This window comes from Periophthalmus magnuspinnatus, chromosome 3 (assembly GCF_009829125.3).
Source record: "Periophthalmus magnuspinnatus isolate fPerMag1 chromosome 3, fPerMag1.2.pri, whole genome shotgun sequence".
NCBI classification, from domain to species: Eukaryota; Metazoa; Chordata; class Actinopteri; order Gobiiformes; family Gobiidae; genus Periophthalmus; species Periophthalmus magnuspinnatus.
Window position 1 is genome coordinate 1,525,965 of NC_047128.1, and position 27,896 is coordinate 1,553,860.

Below are 27,896 nucleotides of genomic sequence, written 5' to 3' on the forward strand. Positions count from 1 at the left end.
GCTGGACCACCCCTCAATGGGAGTGTCACATGCTTACTTTGAAATGTATGTCCTCTGGTCATCTCAAACTATATAAACTGGGTGCTTTCCAGCATTCGGGGTCTGACATAAGGGGGAGATGCTGTCGGACCTATTTCTTGCAAGAAATAAACTCTTGTCTATGCTTCAACATTCACCAGAGCCTGCAAAAGGAGTCTTATTTCCACGACAATTACCCTTAGATTTCTAGACCAAATTGAAGGTTTAAGAGACAGAGGCTGGAGGTGAAAAACACAACCACAGGAGCAGGTCCTGCAGTAAGTCCTCAGGACGACCTCATGTCATTTCTCTATTTGATTTGAATTAAGAATAAAAACTAATCAAATAATGTTCTTCACTTTCACCTCTTTTGGGTGACGTAGGCTTGTGGGTGACGTAGGCTATGTCGGTGACGTAGGCTTGTGGGCGGAGCTTTGGACAAATCTTACAGCTAAACTGTAAGGAGGGTTTGAATTTTAAATTCTCATTTAAAAATCAAAAAAATAAATGACATGTTTTCTCTCTAAAAAAACATAAATATCAACGAGATGAAGACAGAGGCCACAAAACCAAATCCAGCCTCGAACCTGCAACCTCCACCTGAAAAACACAAGAGACATGAGGAATCTGACCCACAACCTCCAGGACTTTAACCCACAACCTCCTCACTGAGAGGAGACAGGATAACCACTCTGCCACACTCACCTGTCACGTCCCTGGAAGGAGGTACCCGGGTCTCACGCTCTGGGACACAGAGAAAACAGTTTGTCATGACACAGATGTAAGTTTTATACTAGACTGTGTGGACTTTACAGATGATGTCATCAACATTCTCTGTGGTTGTGATGCTAACTGAAGCACTGCTCTGTCTGAAGCTGAAGTGACTCAAGTTTGACTTTAATCTGAAATTAAACATGTTCCTCTCAAATAACACTGCAGACACAAGTTAGCGAGCATTAGCATTAGCCAACAGTTTTACAGACTTTCCAGTGACATCACACTGGTGATGCTCTACATGTACTGTATTTCCTCAAAATTAAATTGACTTGTGACGAAACTGATCCAGAAGTTTAACCCACAGCCTCCTCACAGGATAACCACTCTGCCACACTCACCTGTCACCTCCAAGATGATCACTTTGTCGGGCTCTGATTGGTGGATGTCTCTCTTCCTGCGCTGCTGTGATTGGACGATGTAGCCGTGGTAGGTTCCACTGTCTCTGGGCTGGACTCTGTGCAGGATCACGGACAGGTCTATGATCTGGTCTGGGGTCTGGTTTTGGTTCTCGAGCTCGACCCGGTTTTGGTACTGGGGGTGTTGGTGGTGCGGGTGGCCCATGCCGTGGAGAAACACAAAGTGCTCCTGATCCTCTGGGCGTTTCCACATGAAGGACGTCACATGGAAGTACACGGGCGCCATCTTTAGGACCACATCTTGTCCAGGATGTGCCTGGATCCTCTCAGGCTCTGGGACACAGAGAAAACACACATGACACAGATGTAAGTTTTATACTAGACTGTGCTGTGTGGACTTTACAGATGATGTCATCAACATTCTCTGTGGTTGTGATGCTAACTGAAGCACTGCTCTGTCTGAAGCTGAAGTGACTCAAGTTTGACTTAAATCTGAAATTAAACATGTTCCTCTCAAATAACACTGCAGACACAAGTTAGCAAGTATTAGCATTAGCCAACAGTTTTACACTCTCCAGTGGCATCACCCTGGTGGTGCTCTACATGTATGTCTGTTGGTGGAATGTTCATCGGTTGGTAACACAACACATACATGAGCAAACACAATCTGATACATTTTTAGAGAAAAAAAAGTTTGAATAGATTTTCAAGTAAAAGGTCAGACTGAAAAACTCAAAACTCCTCAAAACTAAAGTGACTTAAACTGATCCAGTTACACTGATCCTACAGAGCAGCTTTGTGCAAACACAGGTTCAAACACCATGAAAGTTTCAGGCGTCACTACGGCCTGTAAACAGTCTCACTACTGCCCCCTCTGGACATGGACAGAGCCCATATCTGATCCAGTCAAATGTTGTGTATCGGTGCAGAAATCTGACAGTGTGGATCAGTGTGTCGTTATAACATGTTACAGTCTGTGGCCTGGTTTATCAAAACTGAATGACTTATATATTTTAGCTCTAACGACTGTGGCAGAATAATCCTGAGGTCTAGTTTTACTCTTACACTTTCTGTTCTGACTCGACTGACAGATGTGACTCACCGAGCACTTTGAGGTTAACGACTTTTATTGGTGGTATGTTGTACACAGAGCGTTTCTTGTTGTGTGACAGGCTCTTGAAGAGACACCCGTACTCCCCACTGTCCTGCAGAGTGGTGTTTTTCAGGATGATTGACAGGTCTCCACTCTTGAAGGAGGGGTCTTTGAGCTCTATGCGACCTGTGAACTGAGGGTCCTGATAGGACAGGTATGGCTTTCTGTCTCGGAACATGAAGACGTTACTGTCTTTCAGGTCAGATCGGGTCCATTCCAGAATCACTTCCTCCAGGTCAGTGTCTGGAGGAGCGGAGCAGGACAGGACCACGTCTGTCCCAGAGTAAACTTCCAGAGTCTCTGCAACATTAAACACAGACTATTAGGGCACAACACACTTCTGATCCAGATCTGTTTCCTGGACAGTCTCTGTCGTCTCATGTGGCTCTTTATCATCACGGAGCCAAGAGAGCCACAGGAGCAGAGAGCCACAGGAGCAGAGAGCCACAGGAGCAGAGAGCCAGAGGAGCAGAGAGTCAGAGGAGCAGAGAGCCAGAGGAGCAGAGAGCCACAGGAGCAGAGAGCCAGAGGAGCAGAGAGTCAGAGGAGCCAGAGAGCCAGAGGAACAGAGAGCCAGAGGAGCCAGAGAGCCAGAGGAGCCAGAGGAGCAGAGAGCCAGAGGAGCAGAGAGCCAAGAGCCAGAGGAGCAGGGAGCCAGAGGAGCAGGGAGCCAGAGGAGCAGAGAGTCAGAGGAGCCAGAGAGCCAGAGGAACAGAGAGCCAGAGGAGCCAGAGAGCCAGAGGAGCCAGAGGAGCAGAGAGCCAGAGGAGCAGAGAGCCAGAGGAGCAGAGAGCCAGAGGAGCAGAGAGCCAGAGGAGCAGAGAGTCAGAGGAGCAGAGAGCCAGAGGAGCAGAGAGCCACAGGAGCAGAGAGCCAGAGGAGCAGAGAGTCAGAGGAGCCAGAGAGCCAGAGGAACAGAGAGCCAGAGGAGCCAGAGAGCCAGAGGAGCCAGAGGAGCAGAGAGCCAGAGGAGCAGAGAGCCAAGAGCCAGAGGAGCAGGGAGCCAGAGGAGCAGGGAGCCAGAGGAGCAGAGAGTCAGAGGAGCCAGAGAGCCAGAGGAACAGAGAGCCAGAGGAGCCAGAGAGCCAGAGGAGCCAGAGGAGCAGAGAGCCAGAGGAGCAGAGAGCCAAGAGCCAGAGGAGCAGGGAGCCAGAGGAGCAGGGAGCCAGAGGAGCAGAGAGTCAGAGGAGCCAGAGAGCCAGAGGAACAGAGAGCCAGAGGAGCCAGAGAGCCAGAGGAGCCAGAGGAGCAGAGAGCCAGAGGAGCAGAGAGCCAGAGGAGCAGAGAGCCACAGGAGCAGAGAGCCACAGGAGCAGAGAGCCAGAGGAGCAGAGAGTCAGAGGAGCAGAGAGCCAGAGGAGCAGAGAGCCAGAGGAGCAGAGAGTCAGAGGAGCCAGAGAGCCAGAGGAACAGAGAGCCAGAGGAGCCAGAGAGCCAGAGGAGCCAGAGGAGCAGAGAGCCACAGGAGCAGAGAGCTACAGGAGCAGAGAGCCAGAGGAGCAGAGAGCTACAGGAGCAGAGAGCTACAGGAGCAGAGAGCCAGAGGAGCAGAGAGTCAGAGGAGCCAGAGAGCCAGAGGAACAGAGAGCCAGAGGAGCCAGAGGAGCCAGAGGAGCAGAGAGCCAGAGGAGCAGAGAGCCAGAGGAGCAGAGAGCCACAGGAGCAGAGAGCCACAGGAGCAGAGAGCCAGAGGAGGAGAGAGTCAGAGGAGCAGAGAGCCAGAGGAGCAGAGAGCCACAGGAGCAGAGAGCCAGAGGAGCAGAGAGTCAGAGGAGCCAGAGAGCCAGAGGAACAGAGAGCCAGAGGAGCCAGAGAGCCAGAGGAGCCAGAGGAGCAGAGAGCCAGAGGAGCAGAGAGCCACAGGAGCAGAGAGCCACAGGAGCAGAGAGCCACAGGAGCAGAGAGCCAGAGGAGCAGAGAGTCAGAGGAGCAGAGACCTAGAGGAGCAGAGAGCCACAGGAGCAGAGAGCCAGAGGAGCAGAGAGCCACAGGAGCAGAGAGCCAGAGGAGCAGAGAGTCAGAGGAGCCAGAGAGCCAGAGGAACAGAGAGCCAGAGGAGCCAGAGAGCCAGAGGAGCAGAGAGCCAGAGGAGCAGAGAGCCACAGGAGCAGAGAGCCACAGGAGCAGAGAGCCACAGGAGCAGAGAGCCAGAGGAGCAGAGAGTCAGAGGAGCAGAGAGCCAGAGGAGCAGAGAGTCAGAGGATCCAGAGAGCCAGAGGAACAGAGAGCCAGAGGAGCCAGAGAGCCAGAGGAGCCAGAGGAGCAGAGAGCCAGAGGAGCATAGAGCCACAGGAGCAGAGAGCCACAGGAGCAGAGAGCCACAGGAGCAGAGAGTCAGAGGAGCAGAGAGTCAGAGGAGCCAGAGAGCCAGAGGAAAAGAGAGCCACAGGAGCCAGAGAGCCAGAGGAGCCAGAGGAGCAGAGAGCCAGAGGAGCAGAGAGCCACAGGAGCAGAGAGCCACAGGAGCAGAGAGCCACAGGAGCAGAGAGCCAGAGGAGCAGAGAGTCAGAGGAGCAGAGAGCCAGAGGAGCAGAGAGCCACAGGAGCAGAGAGCCAGAGGAGCAGAGAGTCAGAGGAGCCAGAGAGCCAGAGGAACAGAGAGCCAGAGGAGCCAGAGAGCCAGAGGAGCCAGAGGAGCAGAGAGCCAGAGGAGCAGAGAGCCACAGGAGCAGAGAGCCACAGGAGCAGAGAGCCACAGGAGCAGAGAGCCACAGGAGCAGAGAGCCAGAGGAGCAGAGAGTCAGAGGAGCCAGAGAGCCAGAGGAACAGAGAGCCAGAGGAGCCAGAGAGCCAGAGGAGCCAGAGGAGCAGAGAGCCAGAGGAGCAGAGAGCCAAGAGCCAGAGGAGCAGGGAGCCAGAGGAGCAGGGAGCCAGAGGAGCAGAGAGTCAGAGGAGCCAGAGAGCCAGAGGAACAGAGAGCCAGAGGAGCCAGAGAGCCAGAGGAGCCAGAGGAGCAGAGAGCCACAGGAGCAGAGAGCTACAGGAGCAGAGAGCTACAGGAGCAGAGAGCCAGAGGAGCAGAGAGCTACAGGAGCAGAGAGCTACAGGAGCAGAGAGCCAGAGGAGCAGAGAGTCAGAGGAGCCAGAGAGCCAGAGGAACAGAGAGCCAGAGGAGCCAGAGGAGCCAGAGGAGCAGAGAGCCAGAGGAGCAGAGAGCCACAGGAGCAGAGAGCCACAGGAGCAGAGAGCCACAGGAGCAGAGAGCCAGAGGAGCAGAGAGTCAGAGGAGCCAGAGAGCCAGAGGAACAGAGAGCCAGAGGAGCCAGAGAGCCAGAGGAGCCAGAGAGCCAAGAGCCAGAGGAGCAGGGAGCCAGCGGAGCAGAAAATGTTTAAGTTTGAAAGAGTTTATACTGTAAAACAACTGTACAAAATCTGTGTCATACCAAACAGAGAATGTTCAGTTTAGTCCTGCTTTAGTCCTGGTTTAGTCCTGGTTTAGACCTGGTTTACATCTGGTTTAGTCCTGGTTTAGTCCTGGTTTAGTCCTGAATTGGACCTGGTTTAATCCTGATTTAGACCTGGTTTAGTTTTGGTTTAGTCCTGGATTAGTCCTGGTTTAGTCCTGATTTAGTCCTGGTTTAGTCCTGGTTTAGTCCTGGTTCAGTCCTGGATTAGTCCTGGTTTAGTCCTGGTCTAGTCCTGGTTTAGTCCTGGTCTAGTCCTGATATAGTGACATAAAGTTTGACCTTTAATGGGGGTCTGTCCTCTGGTCCACATCAGGAGCATCAGGGGCAGGAAAAGTCTGAGTTTAGTCCCTGGATTCATGGTCGTCCTCTGAGGATTCACTCCTGAACGACTGAGTAAGTTTGACCTGTGTGTGTGAAGGAGGAAGAGAAACAAGAGAGAGGAGTGAGAAGAGCGAGAGGTAGACACAAATAAAGATAAGAATGTGACAAATGTAGTTTGTCTTGTTTCTGATTTGACGTCATGAGCCACAGATGAAATATTCACACAGACGTGTCATATACGTCTCATTTAAACACATGTTTTTAGATTTTATAAAAGTGTTTTTAGATCTAGATCAGGGGCGTCAAACACTTTTTCACCGAGGGCCACATCAGCAAAATGGCTGCCATCAAAAAGCCAGAAATAAAATATATGTAGCTACTTTTTAAACTTAATAATTAACTGTTTCTGTATTTATTACTTTTTCAAGTTGCAAAGATATAAAAATATGGCCTGATAAAATGACAATTTAAAACCATCCGGGCCTTGAGTTTGACACACGTGTGATTGAGACAAAACACAGAAACATGAGCTTGAAAATGACCAGAACAAATCTGCTGCAGCAGGGACACACTGGTCAAACATGGACACATCTGGGACATTTCAACACATCACTGGGACAAAGGGGACACACTGGGACAAAGGGGACACACTGGGACAAAGGGGACACACTGGGACAGTCCTGTGTAAACAGGGACGTGTGGTCAGTGTCTTTTCCTGCTTTACTGAAGCAGTTTTGTCTTTTGTTTCTGTCTCTGGTCTGGAGGAAACAGCCCCCCCTGCTGCTCTTTGGTGGAACTGCCTCAGCCTGAGTTTCTCTTTCGTTTCAATTTTTGAAACAGAAGATAAACTGAGTGAATGAGCTGGTGACTCTTTGTCTCCATTTCTCATGTGAGTGTTACTGAGGATTGAGTCAACCACAAGAACATCTTTGGTTCTGGTGATTTTTTCTTTTATTGGTCATCCCACGAGAGACTGGAGTCTTCAACTTTGAAAATGAAAAAAAGTTTTTTAGAATTTGATTTTTTTTTTTTTTTTTAATTTAAAATAAGCACACGTGTGTCCACATATTTGTGCTTATTTTGATATGTTAAAATAAAAAAGTAAACCCCACCTCCAGCTCCTTTATTTTTTGAATCTTATTCAAATGTTGTCCCTGTGCGTGCATGTGAGTGTGTATGTGAGTGTGTATGTGAGTGTGCATGTGAGTGTGTATGTGAGTGTGCATGTGAGTGTGTATGTGAGTGTATGTGTGTGTGCATGTGGGTGTGTATGTGTGTGTGCATGTGAGTGTGTATGTGAGTGTGTATGAGTGTGTATGTGAATGTGCATGTGAGTGTGCATGTGAGTGTGTATGTGAGTGTGTATGAGTGTGTATGTGAGTGTGCATGTGAGTGTGTATGTGAGTGTGCATGTGAGTGTGTATAAGTGTGCATGTGGGTGTGTATGTGTGTGTGCATGTGAGTGTGTATGTGAGTGTGTATGTGAGTGTGTATGTGAGTGTGCATGTGAGTGTGTATGTGAGTGTGCATGTGAGTGTGTATGTGTGTGTGCATGGGGGTGTGTATGAGTGTGCATGTGAATGTGTATAAGTGTGCATGTGAGTGTGCATGTGGGTGTGTATGTGAGTGTGTATGTGAGTGTGCGTGTGAGTGTGTATGTGAGTGTGCATGTGAGTGTGCATGTGAGTGTGCATGTGAATGTGTATAAGTGTGCATGTGAGTGTGCATGTGGGTGTGTATGTGAGTGTGCATGTGAGTGTGCATGTGAGTGTGTATGTGAGTGTGCATGTGAGTGTGTATGTGAGTGTGCATGTGAGTGTGTATGTGAGTGTGCATGTGAGTGTGTATGTGTGTGTGCATGTGAGTGTGTAGGGGTGTGCATGTGAATGTGTATAAGTGTGCATGTGAGTGTGTATGTGAGTGTGTATGTGAGTGTGTATGTGAGTGTGTATGTGAGTGTGTATGTGAGTGTGCATGTGAGTGCGCATGTGAGTGTGCATGAGTGTGCATGTGAGTGTGCATGTGAGTGTGTATGTGAGTGTGTATGTGAGTGTGTATGTGAGTGTGCATGTGAGTGTGCATGTGAGTGTGTATGTGAGTGTGCGTGTGAGTGTGTATGTGAGTGTGCATGTGAGTGTGCATGTGAGTGTGCATGTGAATGTGTATAAGTGTGCATGTGAGTGTGCATGTGGGTGTGTATGTGAGTGTGCATGTGAGTGTGCATGTGAGTGTGTATGTGAGTGTGCATGTGAGTGTGTATGTGAGTGTGCATGTGAGTGTGCATGTGAGTGTGTATGTGAGTGTGTATGTGAGTGTGTATGTGAGTGTGCATGTGAGTGCGCATGTGAGTGTGCATGAGTGTGCATGTGAGTGTGTATGTGAGTGTGTATGTGAGTGTGTATGTGAGTGTGCATGTGAGTGTGCATGTGAGTGTGCATGTGAGTGTGTATGTGAGTGTGCATGTGAGTGTGTATGTGAGTGTGCATGTGAGTGTGTGAGAGTGACTCACTGAAAAACTGTTGGCTAATGCTAATGCTAATGCTAATGCTAATGCTAGCTCATGAGTAATGTTATTTGAGAGGGACGTGTTTAACAGCACAAATCAGCTCATCTGTTGTAGATCCAGATAAGTACAGTTCTTTATCCTCAGATTGTGTTAAAAAGCTCAGATTAAAGTCTAACAGTCTAACACATTCTCCCCAGGGAATGTGGACGACATCATTTCAAATTTGTGACTGAACTCAAATGAATTGTTTTGTTGTTCCTCAGGAGTTTACGCAAGAGGCTGTATTCCCAACGCTCTGTGTAAGAGCCCCTTGAGCTGTTGTGAGGGCGACTTGTGCAATGGGAGCGCCCCCACTGCTCCCACTGTGGTACTGCTGCTCCTCTCCTCCGCCGTTTTCTCCCTGTTCCTCTGAAGGTTCATGGCTTCTCATCGATTTAAAAAGCATGTTTTAAATTCCTCTGCATTAAGTGAACGCCTTAATGAGACGTCCGAGCAACAGCCTAATAAAAGATTTGCTTTGGTCTTTTGCTGTAAAAGATTTAATGTCACTGTTGTTTTATATAAATGCAATAAAAAATTGTTCAAATAATTATAACATTACTGTATTTTCTGAACTATACATCACTCCAGAGTATAAGGTGCACCAACGAAAAAAATGCATAAAAATCACATGCGAGTCACATGTTTTGGGGGGGAATTTATTTTACAGACAAGTTAAAATAATAATAATAAAATAGGGAACAACAGGCTGAATATCAGTACAGCACGATAACGCTAACACATAGACAACAAACTGAACATGTGTCTGGTGCGTTTACTTAAGATATTAGCAGTTAATCAGATACGCTACGCTAATGTAACATATTCTGGCTTGTCCACAAACACGAGAAACACGAGAGTTTACTGTGATGTTTACCGTGGTCTTACTTCTTCTTCACAGTTCACACCGTAGAACAAACACATCAAATATAACATAAGCTCTGGCTCATAACACATAAACGCACAAAACTGCACATGACGCACGGAAAATGTGCACTCCTCTTTGTCCTACGAGTCAACAAACCACTGAACCCCAAATTTTATATTTTTGAATCGTGCTCTATCGGGTAAGACTTAGCATTAGCGTAAAAGGCTGAAACAGGAAGTAGTATCTATGACCTTAAAGTAGACTTATGATAAACGAAACATTTACAACACTGTTCCAAATGAAAAATCATCACCTTTATGGTTTTATAAATGAAGGGGAAATAAAATATGAAATGTGTAAAAGAAAACGAGTCAAGTACATTTTCTCACAGGTATTACAAACACAACAGGTCCAACAATTGAACTGTAACATGTATAAACAACCGTAACATAACACATATTTATTCAGCTCCATGAAGCACAGACAGAACTGAACACGTGTCTGGTTTGTTAACGTACGATATTAACAGTTAATCAGATAAATAAAGCAGAAAAAACAACAAGTTTACTCTGGATCTCACTCCAAATCAATAAATCCACTGAATTCTTCATCCTTGGTATCAGCTTTATTATGGACTCCACTGAAACGTTTCCAGGCTGCTCTGATCCACATCTCACCACATGATTCTTCATATCTGTGTTTGGAGGTTTTAAACTGAAGCTGTGAGTGTGTGGACTGAAGTGAACACTGCCCTCATTCATTTATTTATGCACCATATGAAAGAAGCTTAAGAGTGAATTCAACCACAAGAACAACATTTCCAACCTCGTTCTGATGCCACATACACTGTTTTTTGATCTGTTCTAATGTTGTTTCCTCATCACAAACAGACCTGGAATTGTGTTTTTTGTTTCATTCACATGTTTAACACACAAACCCTGCACATTTAGGCTTTTCTCTCAAACTGAAAACACTCCGTTCCACCTCGTGATGTCATCCTGTGGTAATACAGGAAGTGCTCCACTGTGTTTTTAAACTCCACACACCTTCACTAGAATCATTTGGATGGAATTGCCAATTATTACTGAAGAAAAGGTCAAATGTAGTTGTTCACTTGAAAACTTCCACTTGATGACATCACAAGGTGGAACAGATTCTTTTGAGCTTTGTAGATGTTACAGACTAATAATAAAGTGCGACTCAAACATGTGTGAATGAAACAAAACACAACTCCAGGTCTGTGTTTGAGGAGGTATAACATGACTTAAAGCTTAAAGAGTAAATTCTGTGTAATAAAGGACCTTTAACCTCCTGAAGCCCGAGCTCTTTCATCACATGTTTTATTCATTTCTTTTTGTTATTTGGGCTGATTGGACCTGATGAGTGTAAAAACAAAGAATTAATTTTTTTTAACATTATGTTGTTTCTGAGAAAAGTGATGTAAAACAAATGTCCTCATATGTGACATTTTAATAATTTTGCTAAAATATTTGAATAATGATTTGTAAAAACTATTTATTAAGACCCTGAAACACAACAACATTTGTCCCGTAAAAACAAAATGAGAAACAACAATTGTGCCTTTTATAAAAATGTGTCTCATGTGAAGAGACAGGAGCAGGAGACATGTGCTTTACAAAAAAATAAAATAAAAAATATATACTCTGAACATTCTAAACTCTAAATTCTAAATTGAACATTTTTGCATTGTTGCTTTTCTTCTTCTTCTTCTAAAAAATTGCACTGTGGCCTAGACAACCCAAAATGTGTTGTCCACATATGAGGACGCCAGGTCCCAGGAGGATAAGTACACATTTTAGGTATCTTTACTTTACTTAAGTATATTTAACAGTGAATACTTTTTACTTTTACTTCACTACACTTGAGATCAGTATCTGTACTTTCTACTCCACTACATTTTTGAACAGGGCTGAAAAGTAAAAGTCATTTTCGTTGTTTGAGACCTGCTGCAAAGGCTGAGGGTTTATTTTTATTTATTTTCGTTCATAATTTGCACAAAAAAATATGAACAAAAACAGCTAGAAAAAAATCTTCAGTTGTTTCTGTTGAACAAAATTCATCTCACACTGATTTGATTTGACATTTGACGCCTTATAAGATGTGAAAATATGTGCAAAATACTTGTTAAATTTTTAAACAGGTAACACTTTTACTTAAGTAGATTTTTTCATGTGATATTTTTGCTTTTGCTTTTAGTATTTTTTCTCCAGTACTTTTATTTAACTAATAAAATTGACTCCACTGACTCTAACCCTGCAGCAAAAGTCCTATGTTTATTATCTACCTTCATGTGAATTGTCTTCAAACACTATTGTACAATTTTACGGCTTGGAAATGTTTGAATAAGACAAGAAACTATATTTATTTTTATTTTATTTTTTATTAATGCAAAGAAGCGTTCTCACTGGTTCTTGTGTTACTGGATCTAAGGCAGTGGTTCTTAACCTTGTTGGAGGTACTGAACCCCACCAGTTAAACAAGGGTCGGGTGCGTGTCTTGACCTCCGCCGAACCCCTGAGACTGACTCACTGAACCCCTAGGGTTTGAACCCAGGTTAAGAACCACAGATCTAAGGTTTGGAAGGCCCAGATGTGGTGGACCTTTTTGAAAAAAACTGAGATGCGTTTGATAGCGGCCGAAATGGGTTTCCTCCGCAGAGTGGCCGGGCGCACCCTTAGGGATAGGGTGAGGAGCTCGGTCACACGGGAGGAGCTCGGAGTAGAGCCGCTGCTCCTACACGTTGAGAGGAGCAGCTGAGGTGGCTCGGGCATCTGCTCAGGATGCCTCCTGGACGCCTCCCTAGGGAGGTGTTCTGGGCATGTCCCACCGGGAGGAGGCCCCGGGGAAGACCCAGGACACGCTGGAGGGACTATGTCTCTCTGGCCTGGGAACGCCTTGGGATCCCACCGGAGGAGCTGGAGGACGTGTCTGGGGTGAGGGAAGTCTAGGATCCCTGCTTAGACTGAGCCCCCGCGACCCGGCCCCGGATAAGAGGAAGAAAATGGATGGATGTATGTTTGGCGTTTGATCCATTTCGGTTTTGTGAAAAATGGTTTGTTTTGGCGGCGTCGCAGGAGCTTGCACAGTCTTGAAAATAGCACACGCAGAGGATGAGGAATCAGTCTGCTGAATGTGGACTTGGAGGCTTTTTCTGTCCCAGTTAGGATCTCTGTGACCTCTGAATCCTGTAACAGGTTGGTGATGTCCTCTATTGCAGCAGCAGCAGACGGCTCCTCATTGATTTCCTCTAAAACTGTAATTATGTCCAGTTCATTTTGCTGGACATCATCAGGTTTAGATACAGTGCGACTTGTTTCGTGGTTGACAGGTTCCTCTTGAGCTTCTGTAACGTCAGCCTCCTGAAACTCTATGTCCTCCAGTATCCACTCGGGCTGTTCCTCCGTCTTTGACTCCAAAACTGCAACCATCTCCAGTCCATTTCCTGGCTCATTTTTCTGGATGTCATCAGGTCCCTCAGTTTTAGAAGCCGTCTGAGTTGATTTGTTTGTTGATTTGTTCGGTTGACCCTTTTCTCCACTGGACTGAGAGGCCACATCTCCATTGGTTTGGTAATGTCCAGTTGACCTTTGAGACTGGCAGATTAATGTCTCACCAGGGGAACCAGTGCTTTCATCAGCCCCATTAAAGAAGCTCACACTAGTAGAGCCGTCATCCGTGAAGCCGGTGAAGTCATTTGCAGCTATTGCTTCTTCTTTTTGCTTTTCTGCAATCTTCTCGAGGTTCTCTCGTTGCAGAGGGCCATACATAGTCTCAGCCACGCGCATCAACTCATGGGCCTCCTTGGTGTAGTTATCGCCTTTAGGCAAATGGTCCATGGTGATAAACGGGTGGAGAAGGGCTTGTGCTGGAGTAATCCTCTTCTCCGCGTTGATCTCCAACATTTTGCTCAGGAGGTCGTGAAACGCGTCCCTGTCTTGTTCCGACATAAACTCTCTAGATGTTTTGATGAGTTCTTCCAGGCTAGAGGCTGAAGGCTGCTCCTCAGACATGTCAGGATCCTCACCGGTGGATTCTTTGAACTCTTGTAGAGTTTTGAGTCTCCAGTTGTTGTTTTCTAAGACAAAGTACTCCTGGGCGTACATTGCCTCATCCAACAGTTCCTTTGCTGGTGTTCCCATGAAGTGGGCGAGCTTTGTCATGTTGTCAAAGTCGGAGTAACCAAAGAACTCTTCTGCGGTCTCATAGCAGAAGAAGAGGAGGCAGCAGGCCAGACTCCACATATCTACAGCCTCCCACAGAGGCAGCCCCAGTCTCACCTCTGGAGCACGAACAGAAATGGGCTGCATCATCTGTCCAGGGTACACTTGGTCAGAGCGTTTGGCCACACCAAAGTCTATCAGCTTCACTTTAAACGGCTGTTCTCTGTGGTTCACCAGCATTATATTGTCTGGTTTGATGTCGGCATGAATCACGCCGACATCCTGCAGTCCTTGCAGAGCTATCAGGAGCTGCTTTGCTATTGGACGAGCTTGGTTCAGTGAAAAAGGGAACTCCTCCAGCGTGAGGTCGTACATACTTATGTCCAGCATCTCAAAGACCATAGACTGACGGTCTTGGAAATCAAAGAACTCGATGAATTTCACGAGGTTGAAGACGTCTGGGTCCAGTGGGCTTATGTGCTCTAACATCTCCAGCTCCCTCTTGAAATTCAAACACATTTTTTCATCTTTCTTCATGACTTTTAAAACCACAATTTGGTTTGTGGCTCGATCACTTCGTCACCGTCCCAAAAACTCCCTCTCCAAGTACTTCCAACACCTCGTACTTGGTCTCGGGGTCGGTGTATCGATCGAAGGAAGTTTTACTACACCACAAAACTCACTGAAATATATTTATTTTAATTTGAATAATAATCGAATGAAAATCAAGCATAGCAATGAATCATGGCACTTTTAAAACACTCACTCCCCAAAGTCAGAGTTCAGTCGTCTGAGCTCGTAGCACGGACGCCTCCAGTCACTTATTTATACAATGTATTTATTTACAGTTACTGCCTTCAAATAAAAGCTGTTATCTGTTTCTTTCATTTGTGTTTTGTCTTGAACTGTGTGAAGTGTCTTGAAAATTGCAGTGGTCCCATACAGAACAATCAGAGGCAAGATGGTTGATTTGTTTTGCCCATTTTGGAGAGTCCGTCGCTTCATTGTTCACTTTACCTGTGTGGAACTCATTAAACCTTCTGACTTTATGTTTCAGACTCTTGGTTACACCAGAAAAGAACATTCTTACATTACGGTACATGGTTTAGAAAAACAAAAAAACAAAAAAATGAAGGAAAATATCAACATACAAAACAGGGACTTTAGCATACTGCATATTATTGTGTACAACCACAGACTGTTTATATAAATGGACATAGCTAACCTGCTAGCTACTGTGTTCCAAACAGGAAGTGATCATGGTGCACTTCCTGCTCCATCGACTCTGGCTCCAATTCACTTTCTATTGAAAAACTATGTCTCCTCTCTCTGTACCTGCTGCTGTCAGACTCGTCATTTTGGTCTTAAATGTTCAGATTAACCCTCTACATGATCCTGGGGTTTGTATGTCACTATTTTGTGTATTGGGACACGTGTCTGACAAAAATAATGTTTACGATGATAAAGTTATAGAGATCGCCAGAGTTATAATCAATGGACAGTATAATAATGAAGAAAATACTTTCGAAACTGACTTACAACAGAGAATTACTTTAACAAAAAATAGGAAAATTATGCTTCTTATCAAGACCTAAAACATTGTAGAGGACGCAAATCAATTACTCAATGATGTAATCCCTTAATATTATCTATTAAACATCCAACATTTATGACTCTGGAATATTCCATAGGATTCCACTGTTCCAACATTGATACTGTACCTGCAATAGAAAAATAAAGTTACATTTTGAAGGCTACATCTAAACAACAATTTTGAACCTGATAAACCTGCTCCAGAAAATGATTTAATCAAAGCAATAAAAATTGAAACAAATTGAAACAAACAAAATTGAAACATGAACTGAATAAAAATACTTGGCTAAAATGGGTACAGTATACGGCTCAAATACTACATCAATACAATATTCTAATGAAAAGGGCCTGACCTGTATACTTAACCTCTTCACTAAAAATCATTTGATAAAACTGATGAATGCTATCACTTACATAATAAATGACCCGTAGTAGCTTTAAAAGATGTACCTATGTGTATGTACCATCTTGGACTATGGGAATGGCTACTTGTGTCCTTAAAGATGCAGTTATACATATAGACACAAGACGAAATGATAAAAATGAAATAGAAAGTTTTACTAACCATTTCTGTTATTAGACTTTATCTTCTGATAATTATGAAGAATTTTCTTTTAACTGAACACACTACCACTCGTGCAGATATTTGGTGGTTATGTGCAAATTTACATTTGTCTGTCATTCTATCAAAAACATGGTGTTTGTACAATAATTATGTTAATTATTCTATTCACTATAAGGTCCAGCAAATTCACTAAATTTGAAACAAATTAAATTGTCATACAGAGTAAACTCAAGAAATAATCATGTATTTAAGAGGTCGTTGTCTTATCAATCTAAACCCAAACACAAAGGATTGGCCCAGATATGTTACTTGCCAAAGAATCATCAATATGTATCAAGTTTGGAGCAGAATGCTGTACTTATATACTAAATAATACCTCTCCTGAGGGGAGTATTACTAAGGCTCTGAACCACCTTAAGTCTTTGTCCATGGAATTTGCTAAAAATTCTGGTGCATCTGAAAACACTTGGTCAAATTGGCTCCACAAAATGTTTGTTATCTTAGTCATAATTGGATGTTGTGTCATGCCATGTCTTTGATCGAAGACATGTGCAGGGCCACTGTCCTAATGAAGACGCTCCCTCGTCACAAATTCTCATGTCCTGAACCAATTGACTAAGTTTGATAAAAAGTATTTAGATTGATCTTTTGATTTAAAAGATAGAAAATAAATTCTGAGTCCCAGAAAGTGCTCCTTGTTTCTTATTTGCTGTCCGAGAGTCATGTGTTGATTTATGTTTTATGTTAGTCTAAGGGCTGGGATGTGTTATAATGCAGTGATTAAAGCTAAAGCTAATATTTTACTCATTAGGGGAACTTTAAGTTGAATGCATTATTATGTAAAAGTAGCGTCTTGCTCTTTAATTTTGGTTTAGTGATCACATGTGAGATGTGATCAAAAGGGGGAATTGTGAGATTAATGTTTCATGTAACATGATATTATTATACTTGATATATTATACTTTGACCTGTATGTTTTCGTGGGTGCCAGTGTGGCACGGATATGTCATAATGTACTTGGAACGTACATGGACGTAGACGTGTTATGTGCATTTTGTACCAACACATGCAAATTTCCCAAGAAAGATCAGATAAGAATATATGTTTTGCACACTGTGTCTTCAGTGAACCCAGATAACATGTTCATGTCTGTATATTCTAAGCTAATCATTAAGAGAATGTGACGTGTGCTCCTAAGTATATAGATCCACTCTGGACATGTAAAATCAGGAGATTGTGTCGAATCAGTTTGAATGATGCCTGTGCCGAAATAAAGAACCTGGTTTATGGATCTACTTGAGCCTACTGGATTTTTGTTTGTGGTGTGCCTCCGGGAAAAGCTGACACGTTTCTGATTTGAAGTTTTTGAATGATTTTAATCATTTTATACACACAAACCTGGACTCATTGCTCATAAACATTTACAGAAGAGCAGTGAAGGATGAAAGTGATACTTTATATCTTGCTTCAAACTGAAAACATGATGCCCACTCACCTGGTGCTGGTGGACACATCATCACAGCAGCACTGGCTCCATCCTCATGTTTGGCACGTTAATGCCTCATCATTGATGACGTGTTATTATTGTAGGACAGACGCCGGAACAAAGCAAACACTTCACCTGCAAATTAAAAATGAGATGTGTGTGTGGTTCATTCTTTGTTTTATTTATTCTTTTGTGTAAATAAGAGTTAAAAAATATGTTAACAAATAACCTCGTTCGGTGGCACCATTTCAAAATGCTCCCAGACTTGAGATCTTTTCCTGGTTGTATCCAAGAAAGTAAACGACAGAACAACGACCGCTAATCAAATCAGTCCAAATGTTATTGACCAGATAGACAACGCATCGCGCTGTTTCAGCCATTTTAAACACAACTGAGACCTGTCAGATTTTCAAAGCCCCGCCCATTGAACCAAACCAGTCAGATGATTCAGTCTGAATGAAGCGGTGAACTGGTTCAAACGTCATCAGACACGTGACCTGAAGCTCCAGAGCAGTGCTTCAGAAAAAAACCCTGCCGAGTTTTGGGGCGTGGTTTGAAGCTCCGTGTCAGAGGGAACGTCACGAGTGATAGTGAAACCAAAACCTCATGAAACATTGAACCACTTTGAGACAACTGCACTGAAAATGACACACTGCTTCGAATCATTTGACACAGTCAGAAGAGCGACCTCTGCTGGATTTGTGTGTACTGCATTTGTGTGGATGTGACGCTTCTGTGAACCTCGCCCCTTCCTCTAAACCCCACTCCCCTTTTCTGTGACTTTTATCTGGATGAATTTGATCACTTATGTTTTATTTCTCTTATAACTTATTCTTCTGTTTATTATGAAATTGTTTGACATTATTTTGTGTCAGCTTGTGTTTAAATTAAGTTGCTTTTCCCACTTTTTTTTTTTTAAATGTCTGGAGCGTCCAGGCGTCAGACGCTCAAGACCCAAAAGTCAAAAAAGCTGAACTTTTTAGCATCAACCAATCAGAGACCACGCTCCAGTGACCACGAGACGTCATTATTCGGAAGACCAGGGAGCCACAAACACGGAGAACAGACCACAGACACAGACAGAGGGCTGGACACAAAGACCTGAAGGACGATCAGTGAGGAGCTCAGTGTGTCTGGTTAAGTGATCACAACTTTGGAGCTGTCAAATATTTGCCCTTTAGGCCCGTGCAGCATCATTAAGTTGCTGTTGTCGCTTGTTTGTAGCTGATGAGTTTATTTATTCAGTGGAGTTGAGTCAAACACATTGGACAATGATGTACAAACAACTACATACAACCTGTCTGCTTCACTCACTGTGCTGTAAAAATAATAATAATAATAACACATTTTATTTATATAGCGCTTTTCAAGACACTCAAAGACACTTTACATAAAAGAACAATTTAAAAAGTACAAAGATACAAACATTTAAAATCAACACTTATAATAATTACAGATTTAAAGCTTTAAACAGGTGAGTCTTCAGGTGTTTTCTGAAGGTGCTGAGGTGACGTCTTGGGGTTGTTGTGGTGGAGTGTTCCAGAGGGTGGAGGCAGTGATGGAGAAGGCTCTGTCTCCAGGTTCGGAGCTTGGTCCTACAGGGGAGAGAGAGGAGGTTTGTGTTTGAGGAGCGGAGGGAGCGAGAGGGAGTGTGGTGACGGAGCAGATCTGTGAGGAGGGGGCAGGTTGTGGAGAGCTTTGAAAGTGATAAGAAGAACTTTGAACTGAATTCACTGAGAAATGGGGAGCCAGTGGAGGTTTTGGAGGACCGGGGTGATTCACACAGACGGGTGTGTGTGAGGAGCAGCAGAGTTTTGTGTGTGTTGCAGTTTATTAAGTGTTTTTGGGGGGGTGCTGTATTGGATGCTATTGCAGTAATCGATTCTGGATGTGATGAATGCCTGGATTAAAGTTTCTGCAGCTGAAAAGGTGAGTGATGGGCGGAGGCGTGCGATGTTTTTGAGAAGGAAAAAGGCAGTCCGGGTTATTTGCTTTATATGGGATTCAAATGAGAGGTTTTGGTCAATGAGAACACCAAGATTTGGGATGAGTGGGGATGGAGTGAGTGTGGAATTATCAAAGTTTAGACAGAAGCTCGAGGAGGACTTAGTGTTTTAGGGCCAATTATTATGATATCGGTTTTGTCAGTGTTTAGTTTGAGTAGATTGTGTGTCATCCAGGTTTTGATGTCGTACAGACGCTGTGTGAGGGAGGAGTGAGTTGTTGCAGATGCATCAGTGGATTTGAGGTTTTGGAAAGTAATTTTGCGTTTTGTTTTGGGAGCTGCAGTGGGTATGTTGATTTCAAAAACAATGGCCAGATGATCAGACACGTGGAGATTGTGGCTGGAGAGGTTTAATTAATTTACAGCCAGTTCTGCACTGTCTGTGCTTTCATCAGGGGCTAATGAATAAGCCACAAATCTGCTGGTGTCGTTGGTCTGTGATGTAAGATTCCCTGCTGCCTGTATCTGGCCCGGGCAAACCTGCTCACACCTTCAGCTGCTTTAAACACACCCTCAGAGAAGCACCTGGAAGTGACGTCCTCTGACACTGTGAAGCTTTCACTGCTGCATCGTTCTTGGCTCTTGTAAATATTTCCTGCTGTGATTTTAGTTTTTCTTTTCGTTGTTTTTCTTGGAGACTAAAATGAGCATATTTAGTGCCATGTTTTGTGTCAAAATGCTGCCGTACATTGAACTCCATCACTGACATTGTCTCGTGACATCAAAGACGCACCGGTTTACCTCCATCAACTACAAACATGGATTCATTTTCCCATCTTTCATGAAATAGCCGTCCTTCTGCATCAGTTTTTCTTTTCTTGGACATTTTGTGGAGATTTGTTGAGTTTTCGTGGCCAGAGTGTGTTGGAGAATCACAGAGACGCTGATGCTTTTATCACCAGTCGTATAGATTACTGTAATGCCCTGCTCTCTGCTCTTCCCAAAAAGGCGATTTCAGATCTACAATTATTACAAAATTCAGTAGCACGTGTCCTGACTAAGACCAGGGGGCGGGGCCACATTACACCGGTATTAGAATCCCTGCATTGGCTCCCTGTGTGTTTCAGGATCGATTTTAAAGTTCTTTTACTGGTTTTTAAATGTCTTAATGGTCTTGGGCCTTCTTATCTTACAGAACTGCTTTTATCCTATGAACCCTCGCGGCCCCTGCGCTCCTCCGGCAGCAGGCTCCTAGTCATTCCCAAAGTCAGGACACACACGCATGGAGAGGCCTCTTTCCAGTTTTATGGCCCCCGTCTATGGAACAGTCTGCCGGAGGACCTCAGGGCCGCAGAGAACATTCAGGTTTTTAAAAGCAGGCTCAAGACCCATCTTTTTAGCATAGCTTTTGATTAGTATTTATCATTTTAGTTTACTTCTCTATTTATTTAGTCTTATTTAGGCTGGCTAGTGCGTTTATGTTTTACTTATGTTTTATTTACTTGTTTAGTTTTGACTTATTTTATTATTTATTGATTATTTTATTATTTATTTATTTTATTATTTATTTTATTATTTATTGACTTATTTATTAGTTTTGACTTATTTTATTATTTTTAATCATTTTAGATTTGCCAGTGTTTCCTCTGAGGAGCCCTCTGCACCAGGAGCTGTGGTTGGCTGTGGCTGCTGGGCCCTGGCTCGTGGGCCCTGGCTCGTGGGCCCTGGCTCGTGGGCCCTGGCTCGTGGGCCCTGGAGGTTTGGTCTTGACCTCATCTCTTCTCGGGGCCCTGGGCTGGTGTCCTGTGGCTGTGGGTGACCCTGCTCCTGGTGCAGATGGTTCCTCTGGTGGTTCTCTCTCTCTCATCTGGTTCATCTTTATCCAGCCTGTTCCACTTAAACATATTTTAAATGAAACCGAGGTATTTTAACATGTGTTGAGGTGGGGGGTGGGAGTGTGTGTTGGGGTGGGGGGTTGTCTGGTTGTGTTTATTGATGTGTTGGGGTTGGGTTGTTGGGCTGTCGGGTGGCTGGGTGGGTTTGGTGGGTGGGACTGATTTTAATGCTTTGTAAAGCACTTTGTGTTACTTTTTTTTTTTTGTATGAAAAGTGCTATATAAATAAAGTTTGATTTGATTTGATTTGATTTGGAGAATCACAAGTGGAGAAACAGCCCCCTCTAGTGGCGGGATGCAGTCACATCAAAGGAAACAACTGCAGTGCATTGTGGGAGATGTAGTAGCAGCACAGAGTCATAACAGAATAAATAAATAAATTATACCTTTTAACCCCTTGTGGGCCACATAAAATGGTCTGGAGGGCCGGATGCGGCCCGCGGGCCTTGGTCTTGACACATGTGGTGGTTCAGATTTTTTGTGTTGAAATGAGATTATTATTGCAACAAGTTTCAGCGTATTAAACACAGAGCAGCTGTAGTGCGCCCTCAGGTGGTGCTGTCGTACACTACACTTGTGCAGGGCTGAAGTCTCAGAGTCTGGGACAGACTGAGCCTGTCAGACTGGATCAGACCACATCTGTTTCAACGATGGAACAACTGAGTTTATCAGTTTATCAAACACATACCAGGTTCTTCTGCTGCTTCTTACTTATTCAGTTATTATTATGATCACTATCATTATTCAGTTTTATTATTCAGATTTTATTTATTAATTTTGCTGATGTTATTCTGATTTTCAAATATATAAATATAACTAACCAACTAAATAATAATTTGGTTAAGTTGAATAGACTTAGCCAAATTATTAAAAGTACAGGTTTGAAATACAGAGCAGAGACCTGCTCCTCACCAGGTCAGAGGTCAGAGGTCAAACCTCTTCCCATCTATATTCTCTCAAAGACACACAGTGTCTGTCGATGCAAAAAACAAAATGTGTGAAAGTCTCAGAGAAGTGAGAGATGCACTGATTCTTCTGGGAGAATGCTCATGTTTCCTGTTCTGAAGATCCAGAGCAAATGAAAAATTCAAATGAAGACGTTTGGCTGCTCGTCCAAGACACTTCAGTTCTGGTCAGATTAGTGCTGGACACTGCTTTATATCTTATGTTTACAGTTTTTTTGTTGGTGAGGTCCAAGTGTGAACTGTTCCTGAGTCGTTATTTATGATAATCATTCAGGCCCCTAATCGTTGCTCTCACTATTAGCATCCTGGCTAGTTCTATTGTTTTGGTTCAGGTCTGAGGATGGAGTTATAAATAGGAGACAGATGATGTCTGAGGCCCTAGATTGTCTCTGTTCCTCTCAACCCATTTCTTTGGCTCAGATCTGAACCATTTTGACCCATTTTTGTTATGAAAGACAATGACAGTGTCCAGCAGCAGTTTGACCAGAGCTGAAGAAGCCTCTGAGATGAGCTCAAAATGTCTTTATAAAACATTTGTCCAGTGACAGACCTGGACCTCACGCCTGGACCTCACGCCTGGACCTCACGCCTGGACCTGACGCCTGGACCTCACGCCTGGACCTCACGCCTGGACCTCACGCCTGGACCTCACGCCTGGACCTCTGAGGGGTGACACAGACATGTCGCTCCAAAGTCTTAGAACGATCGCATTAATTCTATGATTTCTATGAGTGAAAACAACATGAAGTATTTTTTACAAGTTCTTTAATATATAAAAGTATAAAAGTAAAAATATATGAGTGTCAGAGTTTCCTTGCCAATCTTATTTGTGCATGGATTGTGCTGTACAAAGTCATTGAAAGAGCTTCACAGAATAAGAAAGACATTAAAATCACAATACAACAAATCAAAACATAAATAACCAAAGTAACATTAAAAGAGAAGAGGCAGAATAAAACCATTTCAGTCATAGCAGATAAACAGTCCTGGTTCAGTCCCGGTCTAGTCCTCCTCATGTGGGAGATGTTCTTTGGTTCTGGTCCATGGAGAGACTTGTTCACACAGAGCTGCTTTAAAGTCTCTGAGCCACAGGAGCCACAGACCTGAGCCACAGGAGCCACAGGATACATGTGTGAAGTACTTCCTGGTTGTAGTCATGATCTGAGCAGCAGCTTCTGGTTTTGACAGTTTACCTTAGATTTTTGACATGTTTTTTAGATGTAAAAAGCTGCAGATGTTATTGCAGATTTGTTGTGTCTGTTAAAGTTCAAGTCTGAGTCCATTATTACACTTAGATTTCTAGCTCGAGTTGAAGGTTTTAGATAGAGAGAAACTGGAGGTGAAAAACACAACCACAGGAGCAGGTCCTGCAGTGAGTCCTCAGGACGACCTCATGTCATTTCTCTATTTGATTTGAATTAAGAATAAAATCTAATCAAATAATGTTCTTCACTTTCACCTCTTTCTGCTGCCAGGCGTCAAGAGGAGGAATTTACTTCTGTGGGGCATTAACTGTAACATGTGACATATTCAGATCACTGTGTTTCCTTTTACTGTTTTAAAAAATGCTACATTCACCCAAAACAACACATTAACATGTTTCACTTTCATTTTTGATGCTCTGATTCCACTGGTGATGGGACTTTTGGCTCTTTTATGGGATCTGAATCTTTTGGGTCTGTACAAAGAGCCATTCAAAAGTCTGGTTCTTTTACTCTGTTATGACAGAAGTGTGAGGATCCCAGTTTTTCCCTGTGTTTCTGTGCTGTCTCCCCCCTCCCTTCTGTGTCTGGAGCTGAGAATCTGGCTTCACCCACTACTCACCTACAGCCAATCAGCAATCAAGCTACACCCTCTGGAGGACAAAGATCCTGCTCATTTCTACACACGCTGCTGGATCCTCAGGTTTTCCTCCAGTTTATCCACCAGCTCCTCCTGTTTTTCTGTTTTTAGACCCACTGATCACCTCAGCCTCCGACCCAGCTTCCTACAACCGGGTTTTGTAATTTTCTTTGTAATAAACTGTTCAGTTTCTCCTCCTCCTCGTGTCTCTTACACCTCCCACTGTTTTCCATCTAGTGACCTGTTTCAGTTTCAGTGTAGTTAGTCCTGCACAGCACAACAGGTTTGTCATGCTGCTGTGTACAGTTTTGTCTTATGTTTTTGTATATTTATGGAGAATTGTCATGTGGGAGCATGGGTGATGTAGGCTTGTGGGTGATGTAGGCTTGTGGGTGATGTAGGCTTGTGGGCGGAGCTTTGGACAAATCTTACAGCTAAACTGTAAGGAGGGTTTGAATTTTAAATTCTCAATTAAAAATCAAATAGAGAAATGACATGTTTTCTATTAAAAAAACAACTAAATATCAACGAGATGTAGACAGGGGCCACAAAACCAAATCCAGCCTCGAACCTGCAACCTCCACCTGAAAAACACAAGAGACATGAGGAATCTGACCCACAACCTCCAGGACTTTAACCCACAACCTCCTCACTGAGAGGAGACAGGATAACCACTCTGCCACACTCACCTGTCACGTCCCTGGAAGGAGGTACCCGGGTCTCACGCTCTGGGACACAGAGAAAACAGTTTGTCATGACACAGATGTAAGTTTTATACTAGACTGTGCTGTGTGGACTTTACAGATGATGTCATCAACATTCTCTGTGGTTGTGATGCTAACTGAAGCACTGCTCTGTCTGAAGCTGAAGTGACTCAAGTTTGACTTTAATCTGATCATAAAGAACTGATTTATCCAGAACAGCTGATTTGTGCCGTTAAACATGTTCCTCTCAACTAACACTGCAGACACAAGTTAGCGAGCCTTAGCATTAGCATTAGCCAACAGTTTTACACTTTCCAGTGACATCACACTGGTGGTGCTCTACATGTATGTCTGTTGGTGGAATGTTCATCGGTTACCATGGTAACACAACGCACACATGAGCAAACTAGATTTTCAAGTAAAAGGTCAGACTGAAAAACTCAAAATCACATTTATTTCCTCAAAACTAAAGTGACTTAAACTGATCCAGTTACACTGATCCTACAGAGCAGCTTTGTGCAAACACAGGTTCAAACACCATGAAAGTTTCAGGCGTCACTACGGCCTGTAAACAGTCTCACTACTGCCCCCTCTGGACATGGACAGAGCCCATATCTGATCCAGTCAAATGTTGTGTATCGGTGCAGAAATCTGACAGTGTGGATCAGTGTGTCGTTATAACATGTTACAGTCTGTGGCCTGGTTTATCAAAACTGAATGACTTATATATTTTAGCTCTAACGACTGTGGCAGAATAATCCTGAGGTCTAGTTTTACTCTTACACTTTCTGTTCTGACTCGACTGACAGATGTGACTCACCGAGCACTTTGAGGTTAACAACTTTAATTGGTGGTATGTTGTACACAGAGCGTTTCTTGACGTGTGACAGGCTGATGAAGAGACACCCGTACTCCCCACTGTCCTGCTGAGTGGTGTTTCTCAGGATGATTGACAGGTCTCCACTCTTGAAGGAGGGGTCTTTGAGCTCTATGCGACCTCTGAACTGATGGTCCTGATAGGACAGGTATGGCTTTCTGTCTCGGAACATGAAGACATCCTTTTTTTCCAGGTCAGATCGGGTCCATTCCAGAATCACTTCCTCCAGGTCAGTGCCTGTAGGAGCGGAGCAGGACAGGACCACGTCCACGTCTGTCCTGGAGTAAACTTCCACAGTCTCTGCAACATTAAACACAGACTATTAGGTCACAACACACTTCTGATCCAGATCTGTTTCCTGGACAGTCTCTGTCGCCTCATGTGGCTCTTTATCATCAGGGAGCCAAGAGAGCCACAGGAGCAGAGAGCCACAGGAGCAGAGAGCCACAGGAGCAGAGAGCCAGAGGAGCAGAGAGCCACAGGAGCAGAGAGCCAGAGGAGCAGAGAGCCAGAGGAGCAGAGAGCCAGAGGAGCAGAGAGCCAGAGGAGCAGAGAGCCAAAAGAGCCAGAGGAGCAGAGAGCCAAAAGAGCCAGAGGAGCAGAGAGTCTCTTACACCAGAGAGCTATGGGAGTGGTCCTCCTAAAAGGTTAAAGGTCAGGCCAGTTAAAGTTCAGATATGTGGGTCAGTCCTGGTTTAGTCCCGGTTTAGTCCCAGTTTAGTCCCGGTTTAGTCCTGGTTTAAATAGATGTGTTTCCATGTCCTTGCCATGAGCTTGTTTTACCTTTACCCCAAACCTGTGCATTTACTACTGAGGGTTAAATAATGTGATCATTTTAATTTGGAGACGTCAGAACAAAGACAATTTCACCAAAATGACCCGGAATTCTAAGGGTTAAAGAGCTCATTTTCAGGAGCCTGTGGTCAGTCTGAGCTCATGGTCCTGTTTAGTGAAAAACTCAAAATAACATTTATTTCCTCAAAACTAAAGTGACTTAAACTGATCCAGTTACACTGATCCTACAGAGCAGCTTTGTGCAAACACAGGTTCAAACACCATGAAAGTTTCAGGCGTCACTACGGCCTGTAAACAGTCTCACTACTGCCCCCTCTGGACATGGACAGAGCCCATATCTGATCCAGTCAAATGTTGTGTATCAGAAATCTGACAGTGTGGATCAGTGTGTCGTTATAACATGTTACAGTCTGTGGCCTGGTTTATCAAAACTGAATGACTTATATATTTTAGCTCTAACGACTGTGGCAGAATAATCCTGAGGTCTAGTTTTACTCTTACACTTTCTGTTCTGACTCGACTGACAGATGTGACTCACCTGGCCCGAGCACTTTGAGGTTAATGACTTTAATTGGTGGTGTGTTGTACAAAGAGCGTTTCTTGATGGGTGACGGGTTGTTGACATGGCACCCGTACTCCCCACTGTCCTGCTGAGTGGTGTTTCTCAGGATGATTGACAGGTCTCCACTCTTGAAGGAGGGGTCTTTGAGCTCTATGCGACCTCTGAACTGATGGTCCTGATAGGACAGGTATGGCCGTCCATCTCGGAACATGAAGACATCCTTTTTTTCCAGGTCAGAACGGGTCCATTCCAGAATCACTTCCTCCAGGTCAGTGTCTGGAGGAGCGGAGCAGGACAGGACCACATTTGTCCCAGAGTAAACTTCCAGAGTCTCTGCAACATTAAACACAGACTATTAGGTCACAACACACTTCTGATCCAGATCTGTTTCCTGGACAGTCTCTGTCGTCTCATGTGGCTCTTTATCATCAGGGAGCCAAGAGAGCCACAGGAGCAGAGAGCCAGAGGAGCAGAGAGCCAGAGGAGCAGAGAGCCAGAGGAGCAGAAAGCCAAAGGAGCAGAGAGCCAGAGGAGCTAGAGGAGCAGAGAGCCAGAGGAGCAGAGAGCCAGAGGAGGAGAGAGCCAGAGGAGCAGAGAGCCAGAGGAGCAGAGAGCCAGAGGAGGAGAGAGCCAGAGGAGCAGAGAGCCAGAGGAGCAGAGAGCCAGAGGAGGAGAGAGCCAGAGGAGCAGAGAGTCAGAGGAGCCAGAGGAGCAGAGAGCCAGAGGAGCCAGAGGAGCCAGTGGAGCCAGAGGAGCCAGAGGAGCAGAGAGCCTCTTACACCTCCTAAAAGGTTAAAGGTCATGTCAGTTATGGTTCAGATGTTTCAATCAGTCCTGGTTCAGTCCTGGTTCAGTCCTGGTTTAGTCCTGGTTCAGTCCTGGTTCAGTCCTGGTTTAGTCCTGGTTTAGTCCTGGTTCAGTCCTGATATAGTGACATAAAGTCTGACCTGTAGTGGGGGTCTGTCCTCTGGTCCACATCAGGAGCATCAGGTGCAGGAAAAGTCCGAGTTTATTCCCTGGATTCATGGTCGTCCTCTGAGT

The 27,896-nt window shown here is 44.3% G+C and overlaps 2 protein-coding genes across 6 annotated transcripts in view; both read right to left on the reverse strand.

Moving 5' to 3' along the window:
* The window catches only part of LOC117390061 (butyrophilin-like protein 2), a 147,797-nt gene that overhangs the window by 116,330 nt on the left and 3,571 nt on the right, over positions 1-27,896 (reverse strand). The gene's annotated exons all lie outside the window — the stretch shown is intronic.
* On the reverse strand, positions 429-27,896 carry LOC129456151 (zwei Ig domain protein zig-8-like). 3 transcript variants are annotated; one of them, XM_055232578.1, is made up of 5 exons: positions 27,803-27,896; positions 26,832-27,188; positions 1,134-1,484; positions 724-762; positions 429-618 (listed from the first exon to the last, which is right to left on the reverse strand). In XM_055232578.1, exons 1-5 carry the CDS (start codon positions 27,879-27,881, stop codon positions 542-544), a joined length of 903 nt encoding a protein of 300 aa, XP_055088553.1. In that variant the 5' UTR covers positions 27,882-27,896; the 3' UTR covers positions 429-541. The 3 variants fall into 3 exon arrangements, with proteins under 3 accessions (XP_055088553.1, XP_055088554.1, XP_055088555.1); XM_055232579.1 differs by lacking the exon at positions 724-762; XM_055232580.1 differs by lacking the exons at positions 724-762; positions 1,134-1,484 and adding an exon at positions 2,254-2,604.